The sequence below is a fragment of the Solanum verrucosum genome, unplaced genomic scaffold (genome assembly GCF_900185275.1).
Source record: "Solanum verrucosum unplaced genomic scaffold, falcon-dt-bn FXZP01000019.1, whole genome shotgun sequence".
Lineage (NCBI taxonomy): Eukaryota > Viridiplantae > Streptophyta > Magnoliopsida > Solanales > Solanaceae > Solanum > Solanum verrucosum.
Window position 1 is genome coordinate 571,298 of NW_026020191.1, and position 14,900 is coordinate 586,197.

Sequence of the window (14,900 nt, forward strand, 5' to 3'; positions counted from 1 at the left end):
GGGTCTGCTCTATGGTGAAGAGATTAGATTGTAGGAGTGGATGTGTTTAGCAATGTCCTCATGGTTGATGAGGAGGTTGCCAAAATCATCTTTGAGGCTACACATTTTGTTTCTCTTTTTTCTATTGATAGTGGAAGTATGAAAGAATTTGGTGTTAGCATCTCCCTCACTCAACCTACTCATTCTGGATTTGGTTCTCCAAAACTCTTCCTCCACTTTGAGCATGGTGTCATAATCCTTAAGAAACTCAGTTTTCAGATTTTAGAGAAAGGATCTATGGGGAAGTGGATGGATTTTTGAATTCCATCTATCTAGTAAGGAGCTTCCTCATTTTTCAAAAGATATTTAAAAAAATGAGCCTGTTCCATTGGGGGGCTTTAGTTTGGAAAAAGGTCAATAGCACTAGTCGGGCTAGTAGTCTGCTCAAAATTAGACTGTACTGGCTTTTAAAAGATGGATGCCCACACCACATGAGGTCCAATCTGAAAGGTTTAGCATGGTTGGGGGTTTGGGGGGTGGGGTCCAAAGTCTGACTTGAAATGTGTAGTGGTCAGACTTAATCCAGGCAGGTGGGTGACAGAGATCTGGGGTACTTCAGGATCCACTAGTTGTTGACGAGGGACCTACTAGTCTTTCAAGGATAAGGTTACATCTATTTTTGTACCTTTTATTAGACCAAGTAACTTTCAACCTTTAAAGCACAGATCCACCAAATTGCACTAGTCAAGCCACTGCCTGAACAAGTGATACATCCAAATTACACTTTTCTAACGAAGTATAAACGATCGTTGTCAAATAAAAAACCTGACAGAGGTTAGGGTTGATCCCACGAGAAATATGGTCTAGACTTAGGCCAATTTACTGTTGATTGTACTTTTAGTCAGATTAGCTCCATAAAAATGGGGTTTTGTAACGCAAAATATTTATTGATTAATTTAAGTAACAAGCAACCAAGTAAACAAGATTCAAGTTTTGTAAGATTAATATATGATGAAACTAGGGCATATGTGTTCCCTACAAGGTCTTAATGCAATAAACCTCATAATAGTAACCATTATCTAGTGTTTGATATGCATAGTTGGTAAGTTAAGTATCTCCTAAGTGATTGGTCATCTTAGTAGAGAATTTCACCATGCAACTTGGTCGGTCTACATGTGTATGTTTTACTAATCTTTACCCTTGACCCCAGATTATCCCTTGAATATGTAGGTTAGGCTATTAGATAGCGGATTATCAATACTAAATCTTCGTTGTTTAATCTCTTTTCCTATTTGTTACTTCCTTGGTTGGGCAAGTAGGAATAGGGCAAGTTGTAACATTGCGCACCATTAAAAAGCATTCAAAACGAAGAGATCAACAATACATGCATAAACACTATTCAAGAATTACTTAATTATTAGTTCAACTTTGATAATTACTCATGGTTCCTACAACTCTAGTTATGGATTTAGCTACTCATGCTTTGGTGATCACAATTCATAATATGTTTAATAGAATAATGTTTAAGGATGATGTCGTGGGTCTCGTCCCAACTTCCATCATTGTCATTAGAGGCTTAATAGATAGTAGTGTTTTGAGGAGTCTTTTCCATTTCTTTTGTTAAATGTTTTAAAGACTTGAGTTGCCTATTTCTGGCTAGTTGAATATCCTTATATATTCTGAGTTATTTATTTGAGACAGTTGAGTTAAATCTTTGCAGTTGAGTTCAAATGTTGTTGAGTAAGTCTTTCGTTGAGTATTGAGCGAGGCTAAGGGTTCGCTTAGGGCCAACAATGGTTCTGGAGTGCCGGCCATGATCAGGGTATAGGCTCGGGGTGTGACAAACTTGGTATCAGAGCCAGGTTTTCAAGAGTCTTAGGGTGTCTATGAAGTCGTGTCTGTAGAGTCCTAATTATTGGTGTGAAGCGAGCCACATCTATAATTAGGAGGTTACAACATTTAGGAACTATCTCACTTTTTTCATATTCTTTTCGTGCGATATAGTTCAACTCTATAAAGTTTCTTTCTAATTCGTGCTTGCACGTATCTTTCAGATCATGCCTCCAAGAAGAGATGTCCAAGGTCTTCCTACTAGGAGGGCTGTTGATCCCAGGCTCAATGGGTTCCCAATGGACCAGAAGTACAACCCCAAGAAGAGGTCACTAATGCTAAGTTTCGGGATGCTATTGATAATGCTCAACTACACTTTATCCAATTCTAAGTGTAGGCGATCACAATCTAGTATAAACCCAACGAAGAGTTGGGATCGATCCCACATGGAGTGATACATAATGGAATTCAATTATGAAGTAAAAGGTGCGTTCTAGTCGTTGTAGAAGTAAACATTATCGTAGCTATTAAAGTAAATTGAAGGGGTTGACAATAAATGTCATATGGGGGGGGGGGGTTTAGAGTGACAATTAACAACTACAAAAATAGGGTAGCAATCAAGTAGAGAAGAATTCTAGGGGATGTGATCAATTAAAGCCTAATTTCACTATATGGGTGATTATAATTTACTAAAGGACGCTGAATCTTAGTGGGTAGACTAGGTTTTACATGTGATAGCCATCTCTCGATCAACTAACACGATTCATGTGAGTTCTCTCAAACCTCAACAAACATAACAATATAAATAGCCCAATGCATCAATTAATCTACTATCTCGAGCTAGATTGGTAGGATCAAATTCAGATTCATTCTCTCGAGCTGAATCAACGATAACTCAATCACTACAATATAGTAATTCTAGAACCTCTTTCTCAAGAAAGGCTAGAATACTAAGTTAGAATTGCATTTGCAACTACAATTCATGGGTTAATACACAACCATCAATCAAGCCTACTTCAAATCAACATTTAAATCAGTAAACAATAACACCCATAAGCTAATTGAGACAATTAATTACATGATCACACCCCAAAGAATGGGGGTTTTAGCCACACATTATAGAAAGCAAGAAAATATTACCAACTAGATTCCCCATCAGCTGGGTAAGAAAATTCTAGTCTTCACAATGCTTGGAATTAAATTAAAATCAAAATCCAATTCGAAACTCTACTAAAAAACTACTAAGAAAAATCTTTGGATCAAAACCCAGAGTTAGAATGTATCTCAACTTTCGAAACTGGAATAACTCTGGAAGAACTCCTAAAAAATCTTTTAAAATCGCATTTATACTTTTCTAGATTTTCAGCTTTTGGACCGATCAACGGTATTAGTCGAGCATCGCCGACTAGGTTGGCAATGCGCCAAGTATCCTATCCATCACCATCTTGACCCCTCGAAGATTGCAAGAAACCCTTGAGCGCTTGAATCGTTTCCTTTCTTTCTCCTCTTGAACTTCTCTCTAAAACCCTAATCGTATTTTAGAATTGTGAAAACTAACCCAAATCAGTTTAAACCTCTAAAATATTACTAAAACGTTTAAAGCTGATGGGGTAAGGAAAAGACCAAAATACCCCTCATTAATTTGTGTAAATTTCCTTAATTGGACAGGTTGAACTTAAACGGGCATATCTCCCTCATCCGAACTTGGAATTTAGCAAACTCGGTGGCGTTGGAAAGATGATCAAAGACCTTTTATTTGATATCTTATGGTCCACCTAACTCATCTTATACTGAAAGTTATGGCCATTTGAAGTTGACCCAAAACTCACAACTTCAACATAACTTGGACAAATCTCAAATTGGCACTTTCCAATTTAGTTCTTTCTAGAAGTAGCTCTTTCTAAGATCGAGAAGTTACAACAATATTCACATATTGATCAATAGTTATTTCTTTATCAGTAGTTTCGTTAGGCAAATCAAATAGGAATGGTAGGTAAATTAGGTTTTACAACATGAGAGTTAGAACTTAAGGGCTTTTTTTTGTTGTACGAGAGGTGGAAATTCATAAATGTTATTCTAGCTAGTCACCTGAGGTGGCTGACCAGTGTCCAGACAGAACATTTGGTGGAAAAAATAAAAATCGATGGTGACTTTGAAGCATAGGTAAAGAGCAACTCGCATTGATTTCGTATATACCCATTGTTTTGCTTTTTTATACATCTTGTTATACGTCAATCAAGATCTGAATCACAATCCTACAACAATATAATTGAAAGAATTCCATGTGTTACCTTAGAGAAGCCAATCAAAGATCAAAGGAATTTTTTTACTTTTAGTGTGTCCGCCCTAGTCAGAACTACTTATATTTTATTTTATTTTCAATTGGTTGTCCTTGCACAATAAACCAAAAAAAGAAAAGGAAAAAAAAAGAAATGTCAAAATCTGCTTAAAGAAAATATGATCCAATTAAACATGTTTAATAATTTCCATTATGCAAACAATCGACTTGGTTGTTTTTTCTAAAATACTTCTGTGTGGCATTTATTCCTTGATCACCAAATCAATCTTCTGATTTTCTCCACTGGAATCATAAGACATACAAAAATGTGTAAGTAGAATCATTTATTTTAGACATAATGCATAGATGTACCCTTTAACTTGACTTTAATTGACGTGTATGTCCTTTAATTTTGAGTGTGCGTAAGTAAACATTTAAACTTGTATAAAAATTCAACAAGTAGGACGCCATATAGGATGTGAATTGCCACATAAGACGTCATATAGGACATGTGTGTCTACTTAAATAATTTTATACAAGTTTAAGTGTCTACTTATGCACACTCAAAGTTAAAAAGAACATATATAACCATTGAAGCTAAGTTAAAGAACAAATTTATATATTATGCACGTAAACTATGCAAATAAGAAGCAATATCATTAAGAAGATATAGCATTTAGACAAAAGTAAAAAAAATAAATAAACAAGACATAGCATTGCACAATTATCCAAGGAAAGGTTTGCTTCCTTGCGGCAGTTTAACTACCTTTTTCATATTGTGTCTTGATAAATAAAAAAATAGCAGATAGATACTGGAAACAGTACGACAATAATTTACACAAAATAAGAGGAATTGTATATAAAAGGTTTTGGTTTTAGTAAGAGGAAAATATTTTTCAAAAAATACTTTTCAACTTTTTTATGTTTTATTGGTAAAATATTTTTTCTAGGAATTTTTTTCCTAAAAATAAGAAAAAATGACTTTTCGATTGAAGGTAGAAAAACTAAGCTCAACTAGTGTCATTCCACATTAAGGGTGTGTTTGATATGGAGGAAAATGTTTTTCTGCAAAACAAGTGGATTTTTGACTTATTTTCTTATGTTTGGTTGGTAAGTAGAAAATATTTTTTAGTGTTTGCTTTATGAATTAAAAATCTTTTATTTTTACTAGATAGTAGAAAATAATTGTTGAAATTTAAAATATTTTTTAAAAACAAACTTAAATTTTTTTACTCTCAAAAGCAATTTTTAATATAGATCAGTCAAAGGCAATTTGATGACGCAATTTGATTATGGAAAACACTTTTCAAATGAATTAGCCAAACACAAATTAATATTTTTTTCAAAAGAACTTTTCTAAAACCTATTTTAAAAAAGTATTTCTAAAATAAACCGTTTTCAGCAGTAATGCAAACAGGCTCTAAGGGGGTAAAGTGAGATTTACGATAAATCTAGGTGATAACTGAAAAAATAGAGACAGGTTACCTGACACGAGAGAAAAAATTGGTAGAATCTTCAAGAACACAACTATGTTGAAAATTAGGTGCTAATTCATCAAGCTAAAGTTGAAGAGATATACCTTCTCCAATATCATGGAGTTGTGTTCTACTGTCTCTTCCACTTTTGGAACTGGAGTCAAGCATTCCTTGTAAATGATCATTCTAAAACTATGAGCACTACTAAATAAATTGACTTCCTCCAATTTATCTGAAGTGAGATCATTGGACATAACAAGTCCACTAGTGCTTTGAAGAAGCAACAAATGATCCTTCAAAAGTAGTAATGGTGCTTCAATATAAAGAGGCTTAATTGTGTATTTCTTAATCCAAGATTCATATACACCATACTCTTTCATCATCCAAATATCTGTCAAATCTCTAATCGGATCAGGCTCTGTTTGTTTACCAGCATAACAAATCAATGTTAAGGACTCATTAAGAACTACAAGACTATAACGTTTTGCGTCATAGGAATGACAAGTATGTGGCATCTTAATAGCGCGAAAAATTTCACTAGTCATATCGAAACAAAGAATTATCTTTGTTTCAGCATATGCACACCAATGATAGGCTCCCTTATAAAGTATCTCGAAACAAGGGAACCAATGAACACCGGGGAACTCTTCAGTATCATAATTGAATACTCTCCATGAACCTATGTTTAAATCATAAATTTCAACTGTTTTCTCCCTGTCCTCGTTCGGATGCCATTGCGGAGGATCCCTGAAAATTTCTGAAATCTTAACAAACTTGTAGTCATTAGCTATCCAGTCATAGCCAAATCCAAGACCACCATTCATGGAACGATGAAAACGTACTTTACATTTAAAAGGGCTCGGTGGAAGTGCCCTGTAATTTCTTGTGGCAGGATTAAATAAGACAATGGCATCGAAATCTGTTAAAGCAACCAAACCATTACAAGGACCAACAGTTTCATAACAAAGATGACCATTCCTGGAAGTTAAACGCGGTATATATAGATCTGGATAAACAGGCTTTAGATCATTAATATTATCATCATGACTGGAAAGGAAAGACAAGACATTATTATATTCTCTTGGTGCTACTTTAATGGAACGTTTCAAAAGAATTAGTTCATCTTTTATGATGGTGCGGTTGCTATGAAGATTAATGAAGACAGATGATTGCATGAGATCGTACAAAATTTTGGAAATGCATTTGAATCGTATGAGAGATTTCACTGGAATTCGCAAAAGTATGTTAATTACCATATCATCACATAAATTCTTCATATTTCCATCCGCCATCGCAGTGTGCATTTTCTAAAAGCTTTAGCATTTCATTAGCTAGGAACTTACTATCTGTTTTTAATTGGATCTAAATCCATAACAAATTATCCGTCAAACTTGCATCTTGTGATTCTGAGGTTTATCCAGTGCATCATTTTTTTTCTCCTTTAAAAAAGAGAGTTTAATACATATGTATAATTTATATCTTACTATATTAAAAGCATGAAACAAATGTTGTTTTTGAATTTTTTGCACACTACCATAGACAAAACCATCTTTTCACTTATTTCCTCAAATTATTCATTAATCATTTTTATAATCTTTAAAATTAAGGAGTTCTAAAATATATGATATTATTAGGATATATGCTATTAACCATATGTTCAGAAATAATATTTATTATAGAATCATTATTTATTCAGTTATAATAAAAATAGATCATATACTCATTTATGGTGTTTGTTACTTATATAGTAGATGATCATTTGGTAGGGTGTATTAGAAGAAATAGTTCAGGTATTATGTATGGTATTATTTAGTACTATGTTTGGTAGGAATTTGGGTCTATGTATGGATAAGTTATAAATCCTACATTAGAGGGTGACAATATCAGCGCATATTAATGAAATGAGTCCATTTAACCCATATTTAATGACTTGGATCACTCATATTTTAATTGGGTAAATATGAGCTTCAAACTATTTTAAGAGCTCCTACAAATATGATCAAAATAGATAAAATATGGGTATCCATATAGACCCATAATAGATCACTCACTTCTCACTTCTACTGAAAATTCTAAAATGTTCTAAAAATTAAAAATTAATATTAGAATTTAACCCATATTTAAAAATTATTAATTTATTTTAAAAAAAAATTGGAGGGTGGGTGGGGTTGAGAAGGGCTGGGGCAGAGGGGGAATTTTTTATTTTTTTTGAAAAACATAATTTTTTTTTCGAAAAATAAAAAAAAAATTGGGGTAGGTTGGGTGGGGGGTGGGGTGGGGGGGGGGAGGGGTAGTGGTGGAGGGGTAATTTTTTTTTTGAAAAACAAAAAATATTAGGGGTAGGTTGGGTGGTAGGTGGGGGGGCGCTTGGGGTGGTGGAGTCGGGGTAGGGGTTGCCAATATTTTTTTCAAAATTTTTTTTTTAAAAAAAATGTCTTTTTTAATTTTTCGGGTGGGGGGAGGGGGTACAGGGGTGGGGTTGGGGGTAGGGTTGGCCAAAAAATAAATTTTTTATTATTTTTTTAAAAAAATTGGGTGTGGGGCAGGTGGGGGTGGGAGTAGGGGTTGCCAATTTTTTTTTTGTCAAAAAAAAATTCCAAATTTTTGTTTCAAAAAAAAGTTTTTTTAATTTTTTGTTGGGGTGAGGGTACAGGGGTGGGGTTGTAGGGGTAGGGTGGGATGGTAGGGGTTGAGGTACTAACAACTTAGCTTTGATTTAATATTTTTTGGCTTTAGGAGATTAAAGTGGGTTACAATTATTTTATCCAAATCATATTTGACCAAATTCATATTTACCCATATTTTATATGGGTGGATTGTGATCCAATCTATTTTAACTGAATCCATATTCAATCCATCCAAATCACTCATTTGTCACCCATCCCTACCCTGCATGGTATTATAGGATGTATTATTTATACTTTCCATTTGGAAGTATTAGTAATACACATGATTTAATATCATGGGATAAGTCTATATAAAAATAAAATATCTCTCAAATCATTTTAATTTTTTTCTTGATTTTATATTTTTATATTTGTACTAGTAAATATATGTAAATAAATTAGCTTACAATTATTTAGAGAGTGTTGTTTGTTACTAAATAAATCCAATACAAATCAATATAATATTCGAAATGTGTTGTAAAATTAAAGCAAAATAGGACAAAAAATATATAAGGTGAGAACAATAGAAATAAGAGATGAGAACTTTTCTTATTCTTCCAAGTATTCAAGTGTTCATCAAATCTTCAAGTCTATCTAATATGAACTCTAATGCCTCTATTTATAGTATTACATAGATGGATACAAAAGGTTAGTCAGAAACATGACATTAACCATGAAATTTATGAAGACACTAGCCATGGAAGGTTATGGACGAGTGGGAGTTACTATACATTATGGTGTAATTACATCTTGAAGTTATGGACATCCACATAAATATATTTACAACACTCCCCCTTGGATGTCCGATAATATGCCTCATTAAAATCTTACTAGGAAAAACTCCGTGGGAAAAATTCTAGTGAAGAAAAAAGAGTACATATTTCTAGTAATATGCGTTGGTTGTTGCCTCATTAAAAACCTTACCTGAAAAATCTATTCGGACAAGCCCTTGGCCAAGGAAAATAGAGTGTAGCGCATATTTACTCCCCTGACGAAAACATCACTTAACATTTCAGAGATAACGCATATCAATCTTGTATAAATTTTGTTGAAGATCGTACTTAGAAAAAACTTCGGTAAAATATGCTTATTTTGTTTCCTTCAATATGTTCTTCTTTCATTTGAGCTACCCAAGCAACATTGTCTTCGTATATTATTGAAACCTTCTCCTTAAAGAAAAATACACATCTCCACTTATTTTATAAGTTGCTGCTATCTTGGTTAGACTTGAATATGTATCAACAATTGACTGCCTTGTAAATTTGATAATATGGCAGTACCCTCACATGCAAATAGATTGTTTGAAGAAAGGACTTTCATGTAATACCTTCCATTTATATAACCAATAGAACTTTTATAGTATTGGTTAGAAATATTAAATTTATACCAATTTAATACCAATCAGATATCTCCAAGTGAATTATCTCTTCCTTGCACATTAATATAAATATTATCTCATGAATATTAATAATAGGAAAAATAAATGCATCAATTGCACTAACACATAGTATGTGCAAATTATTTTCATAAGATCGAAATTGATCTTTCATTATATTAAGCGATCTCACAATCATTGATGTACTATTTAATGGAATTATTTTAAAACTTTTTAAATCCTTCAAAGATTTTCATAGAACATTCACTGTCCAGATAGACATGACAACAATTTTAGTATACGTATTCAAGTATTTCATCTATTGCAAGTTTGAAAGAAACCTCATTGCATCCACCATAAGAGAATATATCTCTATACAATAATGTTAGGACTTTTGTGAAAAAACTTTATGCCCAAAGGAACAATCTGTACTTCAAATCTTACAGTTATACTTTAGTCATAATAATTCATTTGTACCTTAATGACATTCTTAATATATGGACTGTAAGTCCAAAACATCACTTTTTAAGTGAAATAAAAAATATACTTGAATTGTGTATTTTATTGGTCAATTATTTATCAGTTCATATTATTTGGCAGATTTAAACTCAAGATCCTCATTACCATTTGTAATGTTGAGCGCCACATTATATCAAAGATACCGTCAAAGGTCATTTTGATATTGATTCTAATATGACATAACTATCGAGATCTCTTCATTTTCATCATTTTTCAGATACATGAACCTTTTCCAATATTTTATGAAGTATTATGTCATATGCTCTTTTAAAGCACTTGCCTCATTATCATGATCATTTTGATAATTTGCTCCTCTCCTTTTTAAGGAGTCTTGCATTTGAAATTAATTGGTCTATCACGCTTTTACCGTATCATAGAATTTGTCCTTTAAGGATCATTTATTGGATCATTTACAACTTAATTAATATATTGGGCCAGCAAATACATCTGACAAATTGTTATCAATATTTTACAAATGAATTATCTCTTGAACTTCAAGTTCACATTTTTTTAACGAGGATTTAGATAATTCACCCACACATAATTTTCAGCTACTAATCATATATCCCCCTAATGTTAGGAAATCTAACATTTACTCCTAACTTTATTTAGAGATCCATCTTTGTGCGTGGTGGGGCAATAAAATCATATGTGTACACATCTAATTTTTAGATGGAAATTATTTAATTCCTGACCCTGAACCAATTGTGATGGGAGAACCTTGTTGGCTTGATGCATACATGTTAAATAAACTCATTTCATACCAAATTTTATTTGAGAGTTTTGTTCTCATAATCAATGATCTAACTATAATTGGAGGCATACAATTTCTGCTAAACCAATCAACATTATCAACCTACTTTTATAATTTAGAATTGTGCTCTTAATTTAAGAATTCGAGCAAACAACCTTACAAAAATTAATTTGTATGTTGATAGAAATGCGCATGTGACCATACCATAGATCCATCTATTAAATCATAATAGTAAGCGGTCCACATGGCAGGTGAACAGACTCATATTAACCTTTTTATACGTTCCAAATAACTTCAGGGGTTCCAATTTCAACCTTAGCTGGTACAATAATCATTTTATCATGAGAACAAGCAACGAAAGAGAATTCTTGAAGAATCTTTTATCTCATCAACATAGAGCTACGTGAATTCTCGATTTATTTTGCATCATATTTGAATCAAAATGACCAACCGATTATGTCAACTAATATTTATTCTAGTAAACTTTTAGTTTAGTTTTGCAGTTCATCATCATACCCATATTTGTATACAACACGGAAAAAATGGCTAATCTTTTATATAAATATTTAGACCTACTTCGATTGTAGTAATTTAAGATATTAAATCTTCCTATAATTTATAATCTCAATATAATAATTTTTTCTTTTCAATTCATCTGAAACTTAAAGAGTTTTTTTTTTAGACTTACTACAACCCCAATACTATGAACAATTTCATTTCTCTGGATAGTAATTAACAAATTAGCCCTTTCGAAACTCTCAATTTATTTTGTGTCTACCACAAATTTCACAACACCATTCTTATGATAACCATCTCATTCAAGGAGAAAATTATTATTATTGTCATGGTTAAAATTATTACATGCAAGGCTTATTTCTTGACGACCAATGACAAATTTGTGTTATAATAATATTTATTTTGTGTCATGACCACAACCTATATAGAAATTTTTTTTTTATTTCTTTTATCCTTCAATAGTTCATAATAAAACATACCTCAATATTTGTGTAGTACTCAAAATATATGACCAAATGACCATTTATGTCAAAATATTTTTTTAATCTCAAACCTCCCATATAGGTGAGATGTTGCATTAATCCAACCATATATGAACATGTCCTTATCTTTACGACCAGAAGTCGCATTATTTTCAAGAAATAGACTATAACCATTTGTACATGCTCCATAAGTTTTGATTAGAAATGCATTGTCATACGTTAATATTTGACATATTTATATGACCCACCTCAACATCACCTTGAAAGTCAAGTGAACTACCACTTTGTATTCCTTTATTTTGATGGAGGATTTACAAAACTTTTCAAATTGGGTTGCACCAACAACAATGGGCCCAATAACTTTTCATACAACTTTGATGGACAAAAATTACCTTCACATTTTAAGGACCATCGTAGGAAACAATGTGCCCAATAACCTTTCATACCATTTTGATGGACAAAATTACTTTCACATTTGAAGGACCATCTTAAGAACTCATAATGTTCTTCCTTTTAATTACCACAATGATGACCATTAACATTTTACCAAACCCATATTCATACATTCAATCACTTGTAACTTTTCAGACATATTATGCAATGCTACCACATTCACATAAGAGAATGGAGCAAATTAATTGGGCAAATTTCATGACATTTAGTCAAAAGTATATTATTGTGCCTTAATCATCATCATATCATCACTATGACCCATTAGGACTTAAACTCAACATCTTCTCCATATAAAGAAACCTTTGCCCATAAATTAATGAGACTTGAACCCAACATATTATTCTCATAGTGTACCGAGACTTTAACTCGGTGTCTAACCTGCTTGGTACGGTAAAACTTGAATTCACCATTTTACCCTCAATCAATATATTAATAAATAAAATACATTACAAAAAAATAAATACCGAATATCATAAATATAATTTGAATTTGACTTAAAACAAGAAAGAAAGAAATAAATTAATTAGAACAATATGTTGGAACCATATAGAAGTCTCAAGTTAAAATAAATTAAAACCTTTTAATAGTCCTTCTCAATATTGTTATGAAGATTAACATAATTTACTAACCATTTTAAAATAATCACAAAACAAGCTTTGTTAGTATAAATAATATATTAATATCTCAACAAGTAAATGTTTAGATAATGAAAAATAAAGAGGTACAAAAGTAACCAATAATGATGATCCAATCAATATGTATATGACACATAACTCAAAAATTAATCTTTTTCATGTAAGCAACTAACTTGGAGAAATTACATATCTTACATTTACCTTTCCTTATCACGGGTGGAAAAAGTAAAGTTGAAACTTAATTTCAAAAATTGGAGAATCCTGCTGATAATGTATTGTAAACCTAAAGAAAAAATAGACAAGAAATATAGAAGACGAGAGCAATAGAAATAGGGAGACAAGAGATGAAAACTTTTCTTATTCTTCCAAGTGTTGAAGTGTTCACCAAATCATCAAGTCTAATCCAATATGAACTCTAATGCCTCTATTTATATTATTACATAGAGGCATACAAAAGGTTAGTCATAAACATGTCATTAACTATGAAAGTTATGAAGACATTAACCATGTAAATAATGGAGACATTAACCATGTAAGTTATGGAGGAATATCAAGGGGGAATGTTATGGAGGTGTGGGAGTTACTATACATTATGGTGTAATTACACCTTAAAGTTATGGACATCCACATAAATATATTTACAAAAAAATGTGAGTTGTTTAACATTTACTAATTAAAAAGGCAAATATATCACCACATGACTTTTGTGATCTTAATTGAATGTATTATTTGTTGATATACATATATATTCTAATTATTTATAGTTTGAACAATTTATACAATAGCAAACATATTAAAACTACAACTTACAATTTTTATGTGTAATAAATGTAGATCGTTTATTTAATTTTACTATTATTTTGTCACGACCCAAAAATGGATGCGATGACACTCGTCTTATCCCACTAAGACAAGTCAGCCTAAAACCCAATTTTATACTGTGAATGTGGAAGTAAAACGAGAATAAAAGTTTAACACTATAAAATAATGTGGAAATTTATAATGAACATAAATATACCCCAAAAACCTGGTTGTCACGTGCACAAAACCTCTAATGTATTACACTAGAATTGAAAGAAAACACGAGTCTCAAATGATGATGTCTCTAAAATAGAATAGGATCATATATAGGAGTAAGAAGGTCCACTGAGATGACAAACAACTACCTCATAAATCTCCATAGGAAGCCTTAGAAAATAAGAGAATAGAAAGTATCACTAAGATCTGGGCTCGTAACCTACAAAAATGTAGAAGCAAGGGGTGAGTACCAAACCCCACGGTACTCAGCAAGTAAACTTCTAAACACAAGCTAAGGGAATAAAATACATGTACTCTTTCTGTCACGACCCAGGGGTATACCCTAGAAGTAACATGCCGTCTTGACCCCGAAGGGGTCTCATATAAGCCCTTAGCATATCATGAACATAAGATAATAGAAAATATGGGAAATTTAAAACTTTTTACAATCATCATAAAAGCAAGCGGAAGTCTTTCTATACTTTGTCTCAACCCATCTAATACAACTATAGAATAAACTCTTGGGACAAAGCCCATACAATAGTCTCAAAACATGAAATAAAGACATAAAAGAAATAATGGGTTTTGTCCTCGAAGCTATGAGGACTCACCAAAAGCTTCAACTCCTTAGCTCCTTAGAAACCTATCTCCAAGAATAACACTCAAGTCTCCAAGCCCTACATTTGATTAGAATGTAGGTAAAGTATGAGTTAGTACAAAATGTACTAAATATGTTAGCTAGCATAATCATAAGAGCATAAGACAAGGGTTAGTCAATATAAGACATAATCCAAAATCATATGATATACTTCATGAAACATAAACTATAAGCATAAGAGACAATATCACAATAATAATCAAAGTCTCCAACATAAGCATCATATAAGCATTATTTGACTCTTAGTCATCTATACCATAATA

General features: G+C 32.1%; 1 protein-coding gene across 1 annotated transcript; it reads right to left on the bottom strand.

Moving 5' to 3' along the window:
* Positions 1–5,546: 5,546 nt before the first annotated feature.
* LOC125829406 (F-box protein CPR1-like) lies at positions 5,547–6,854 on the bottom strand. Its single transcript, XM_049508630.1, has one exon. It carries the CDS (start codon positions 6,852–6,854, stop codon positions 5,634–5,636), a length of 1,221 nt encoding a protein of 406 aa, XP_049364587.1. The 3' UTR covers positions 5,547–5,633.
* Between the last annotated feature and the right edge of the window lie 8,046 nt (positions 6,855–14,900).

What these genes read in the sequence shown, in the direction of transcription:
- LOC125829406 (XM_049508630.1), bottom strand. Translation starts at nt 6,854, where the DNA reads ATGGCGGATGGAAATATGAAGAATTTATGTGATGATATGGTAATTAAC.